This window comes from Elephas maximus, chromosome 4, assembly GCF_024166365.1.
Source record: "Elephas maximus indicus isolate mEleMax1 chromosome 4, mEleMax1 primary haplotype, whole genome shotgun sequence".
NCBI lineage: Eukaryota > Metazoa > Chordata > Mammalia > Proboscidea > Elephantidae > Elephas > Elephas maximus.
The window spans coordinates 170,803,330-170,809,329 of record NC_064822.1 but is presented as its reverse complement, the minus strand read 5'-3'; the positions used below and the strand labels follow the sequence as shown (position 1 = coordinate 170,809,329).

General features: G+C 35.3%; 1 protein-coding gene across 1 annotated transcript in view; it reads right to left on the bottom strand.

The window, feature by feature from the left end:
• HCFC2 (host cell factor C2) overlaps positions 1–6,000 on the bottom strand; it is a 42,618-nt gene continuing 36,618 nt past the window's right edge. The window contains exons 14-15 of the mRNA XM_049884215.1: positions 5,663–5,848; positions 1–3,564 (exon numbers count right to left, since the gene is read on the bottom strand). Coding sequence (XP_049740172.1) covers positions 3,250–3,564; positions 5,663–5,848 — 501 coding nt within the window. The 3' untranslated portion in view covers positions 1–3,249. The remainder of the gene's footprint in view (positions 3,565–5,662; positions 5,849–6,000) is intronic.

The following is a 6,000-nucleotide window of genomic DNA, read 5'->3' as shown; positions in this document are numbered from 1 at the left end:
TAGTAGAAAAGGTGCTTTATTTTACATAACATTGGTACACAATACATAAAACTGCCTAAAATCAGTTCTTGGAAAACACAAAGACCGAGTCTATTTTGCAATCTATTTCATTAGATGACTACAATTATTTTAAATACTAATAATCTCTTTATATCCAAAGTTACAAATTATTTTTATGTTACAAATGCTGCAGCTTTTTTTTTTCCTTAAATAAAAGCATCTTTAGAGAAGACCATATCTCTAATCAGAACAAATCTTTGCTAGTCTACAAGTTTTCGAAATAATGGACCAACGGTTTTACCTTTCTATAGATGATTATATTTATGTAATATGGTTATGAGGTGGAGGGTGACATGCAATCAGATTATTTTAATTTTTTAAAAATTTCAGATAAAATTGAGCTTATATTTGCCTGATTTATAGTTAAAATTGCCAAAATGGTTTACTAAACTAAAATGAAGCCAATACAGTATCTTAGAAAACATAATTCTAAGAGCATGCAACATGAAACATTTTTTTACTATATATGTAAATCAAAGTTGCAGAGTGCAGGAAGAGGATGTGGCATAAAAGCTTGCTACATCTGAATTCCTTATTCAACCAGGGGACTAAAGAAAGTAACTTAACTCATTGTAAATCCTCTTACGGAAGATACATGCATGACATGGTCTACTGCTACACAACAGGATCTTTACTTAGAAAATGTGCAAATGATAAGAAGCTAAATGCACTTCTCTCTTTATTTACCCCCAATCCATTCTATTCATGAACACACAGCTCTAAGATCTCATATTAACTACTAATGTCAAAGCCACAGAGATTTCTCAATGGCATCTTTCAGTCACCAATCATTTTTCAGAGAGATAAATGTGACTGGTGCTTAGTGTACAAACACCAAAAAATGACAACAGAATCTGGGCTAATTCTCAAAGTGAAAACATTTATTATTTTAACAAATCCCTTGGTATAGAAAGACTGCCCTTCCCTCTGAAAAATAAGTTGTATGTTAGAACTATAGCTTCATATTCCTGGTCTAGAAAAGTAGAGGCATTTAAGCAAAGTAAACCAAAGACCTGAAAATACTAAATAGGTGTAACCGTGCACACTCAAACAAATACTCTATCCTTTGCTTAAAATCAACTTATCCCTTGTCATTAAGGGAAGTGCTTCAATTTTACAACAAAAAATATTTAAAAAAAAAAAAGAGAGAGAGAGAAGTGCTTTAAGATGCAAATTGCTAAATAATACAGATTAATGCAAAAGAAGGGGTTAAAAAGCAGGCTTTTCCTAATAAAGCAAATACATTATTAAAATAATTGAGCTTGAAATATACATTTACTATAACTTCCCATTCTTACTGTTTTTTCAACTAAATATACACACACGACAAACCCTAGTATTTAATATGTGCAAAATTGCTTACCATTTATTTTATCTTTAACTTTGGTTAAATATTTGTTTAGCCTATATCAGACACATTATGGAAGCTATACAAATGATTACAAACATAATAATGAGGTAAGTTAAAATTCTACTAGTGCAAAAAGCAAGCATATGCCAAAAGCAAAGCATATGAGTTAAGCAAATGCAGAATGAAGCTCTCACCAAGGGACCTGCTGGAATAACAAATGGGAGGAGCTCCTTGTAAACATTGTTTGTAAAGTACACATTTAAAGATTAAGGATTCATAGAGCCACAAGAAAAGGTATTCTACCAACACCATAGTAGTGCATTTATTTTACCTTTAGAGTTCAGAAATCACTCTCTATGTGTCTAACAGTTTGCATATTTTCTTCAAGAGAAACTTTGTGAGACACATGAATTACAAATACTGTAGTATAAAAATCCCAGTTCTTTATAAAAATTATATATTAAAATATTCTATACATTTTAAATTAGTCACTGGAACACACATATAATATCAGTTCTGCACAATGAAATCCATCTTTACTGAGGGTATTGTACATAAAGTCTGAGGACACAGCTACTCAGTCCACCTAAGCTGGCGTAAGGTGATGTGGCTTTAGAGGACAGACTGTGCCCCTGCAGCTAATGCAGCTCTTAGTCTGAACTATCTTTTCTGCAATTATTGCTCTTGTATATTCATCCCAGATTTGAACAGGCAGTAGAACTGTGAAATTCCTAAAGGTTTAAAACATGTTACTGCTAACAGAGTGTTCATAACACCTATCTGTATCTTTAAGGTTATAATGGAACCTGAGTAAGCTGTCTAATGCTTATATTTCAGTTGTAAAAAAGTTTATACAATTTCAAGATAAAAACAATGCAAAAATAAAACATTTGGAGCATTTACAAAATCTTACAAATGTTTAAAACACTATTTCAAAACTTGTGTCCTGTTAAGGTGCTTCTTTCTGCAATAGGAGGACAGAGACTTTAATTTTGAATTTTAAATTATGAAGGTTTTAATTTCAGGGAAAGCAAAGTTAAAGTGATTAAGACAGATGTTGAAATGTTCAGAATATACCTCACTTCTCATGAAGATACAGAATTTTAGTGCTGAAAAGGACCTTAAAGAGAAAGTCTTTTAACTACCTCATTTACTAATGAGGAAACTGAGGGCCAGTTTAAGTGAAGTGTTTTGGTCAAATATACATTAAATGTATTGGCCTGATAAGAATCAAGAAATCCATTATTCTTTTTGTATTTTATCATGATCCTTAGAAAATAGTAAGAATTCAAAAAGAGAGTTTCTGAACTTTTAAAAAAATTTTCTTAAGCTTTCTGCTAACTGTAAATAAGCAAAAAAGAATCAAATGGTTCTTAAAATTAGTATCATAATTATTATTCAATAGGAGACAGTTGTTAGAGGACCACTGCTCATGGAGAACGAAGTTAGAGAGAGAACATAAAGAGGGTATTTACAGTGTAGAGAACACTACGTAAGAGCATAAAGTACAACAGCCAGTTACTACAATCATTCAATAACTCCAGGATAACTGAGTTACACGGCCTTTATAAAAGATATTGGGGTCAAAGTCTTTTGGCTTTACATATACTAATATATATATACGCATATATGCATATATGTATGTACTAATTTTCAGAGTCTTTGCTTTTCTATTTTTATTTGGATCTAGAATTGAGCAAATACATTTTAAGAACTTACAAACTCAAATTCATAACTGCTAGAAATACAATCAAAGAATAACTCTTTTAAATGACAAATCTTCATAACCAGTTACTAATAAATAGTCATCATTACAACAACTTCAGTAAAAAACCAGTTCAACTTAAAGGTGCTTTCCTATTGTTACCTTGAAGCCATCGAACTTGGGTAGCTGGTCCATAGCCCTTTTCATTCTTTGCTGATATCCTGAACACAATGGCCGGCCTGGATGTGTAATCAATGTGTGCGTTTGCAAGCTGCCCGGCAGTTACTACACATGAGGTCTTAAGACCACAATAAATCCTCATAAACACAAGCTGACTTGGATTATCTTGTATCTGTGCTGTACGGATAGCCAGGTAGGCTGAATATTCCAAAATATTTCCAGAGGGTGAAGTTGGAGGTTCCCAGGAAAGGTGGATACCCTCAACGTTCTTGAAGGAGGAAAAAAAAAAACAAGTAAAAGGTTCTAAAGTTTTCTCTAATTATCACCTGTTACACTGAATCTATCTTTAGAACACAGAATGTTGCTTTTTGCTAAAATATTTGCATTAGATGTTAGATCTTTTATTATTGATTTTAAAAAAACCTATCTAAAATGTTTAATTCACGCCCATTTTTCAAAAACACAACTAAGCTTAAATGTCTGCCTGTAATACCCCAATGTGCAATAGAGGGTTAACTCAGCGGGCTTGGGGTGCTCACTGTGCAGTAAAGGGTTGGCTCAGCACATCTGGAGTATTCAAACTGCACATAGGAAAGAAAGGACTGGCTCCTGATCATTCCCAGGACATAATCTCTAAGCCCTTGGAATATCCTACCTGATAATAACTCTAGGGTAACTAAATTATATGCCCTTTATAAAAGATAGGAATCAAGGACTACAGCCTTCAGTATGAATTACACCTCAGCGTAAAGAAAACAAAACATCCTTACAACTGGACAGGTAAGTAACATGAGAAAACAGAGAAAACTCTGAAGTTGTCAAGGATTTCATTTTACTTGGATCCGCAATCAACCTCCACGGAAGCAGCAGTCAAAAAATCAAACGATGTATTGCACTGAGCAAATCTGCTGCAAAAACTTCTTTAAAATGTTGAAAAGCAGAGATATCACTTTGAGGACTCAGGTGTGCCTGATCCAAGCCATGGTATTTTCAATTGCCTCATATGCATGTGAAAGCCGGACAATGAATAAGGAAGACTGAAGAAGAATTGATGCCTTTGAGTTATGGTGCTGGTGAAGCATACTGAATATACCACGGACTGCCAGAAGAATGAACAAATCTGTCTTGGAAGAAGTACAGCCAGAATGCTCCTTCAAAGTGAGGATGGCAAGACTCTGTCTTATGTACTTTGGACATGTTGTCCAGGACCAGTCCCTGGAGAAGGATGTCATGTTTGGTAAAGGATCAGCAAAAAAGAGAAAGACCCTCAACAAGGTGGACTGACACAGTGGCTGCAAAAATGGGCTCAAACATCACAATGATTGTGAGGAGGGCTCAAGACCAGGCAGTGTTTTGTTCTGTTGTACACACAGGGTCGCTACGAGCAAGAACCAACTGAACGGCATCTAACAACAACAACATAAATTCTTCTGGCTTTATATATACTAATATATACACACATGGGGTCGTGGGCCCCAGATAGTTTATGCTAACAGTGTGATTTATGGTGAATGCTTGTTTTTGTTCGCCAGGGTCCCTGGGCCACATGGTATCAGTTTGACCTCCTTTGGGCTGGGGGTGGGGGGGGACGCACTGGAGACTGAGTTGTTTAGGTCAGTCACACAGGCGCTCCATGACTACATGACTGATTCCTAAAAAAAAATCCTGGACATCTAGGCTCAAGTGAACTTCTCTAGTTGGCAATAGTTTGTACATGTTGTCATACATCATTGCTAGGAGAATTAAGTTCTGTCCCAAACTCCACTGAGAGAGGACAACTGGAAGCTTATGCCTGGTTTCTTTTGGACTCTGCTACGCACCTTTTTCCTTTGCTGATTTTAATACATATTCTTTCACTGTAAGAAACCATAAAGGTCGCTATGAGTAAACCATAGCTGTGAATATAGCAGCTTTTTTGAGTTCTGCGAGTTCTTCTTGAAAATCATCAAACTAGAGGGTTGTCTTGGGTTGACATATCCATAAGAGGCTTTTTCCCTCCCTGAAAGCAGACCTTTTCCTTTTTAAGGAGGGGCAGAACCTTAGGATAAAATATAATCCAATATAGCAGTGTGTTTTAAGACTCTCCAGCACACATTTTTTAGTTCTGTAACAAGAACAAAGCTAATAAAAAGAAACACACCAGATTTCCCTCCCTTTCTGTGATTTGGATGCTGTAATTCTGCTTGAAATCTGGTCCTTACAAATATCATGAACGATCAACAAAAAAATATTTTTCAAACCACTCACTTCTGGATAACTTTCATTTCATTAGATGCTAACAAGAACCTCTAAACTGGCAATTTTACTACATCTACAAAGTTTCAAATAATTTAAATCACCAACAAGCCTTGACTTCATTTTCTCACCTTTGAAATTCTGACTGCAGAAGGAGCTCCAGGAAAACCAGGAATACAAGTTTTAAATTCACTGATTCTGCTGAAAGGGCCTATCCCACAACCATTGATTGCAGCAACCCTGAATCTGTATCCTGTGCCTGGAACAAGATCTTGTTTCTTAAGTAAACTGTAGTCAGGCACGTCTGCATTTCCTACCTAAAATACAAAATATGCAAAAGTTAAGGAAAAGTGGCAATTAATTCACCAAAGAAGATATACAAATGGCCAAAAGGCACATGAAAAGATGCTCAATGTCATTAGGGAGATGCAGATCCCAACCACAATGACAGACCACTTCACACCCACCA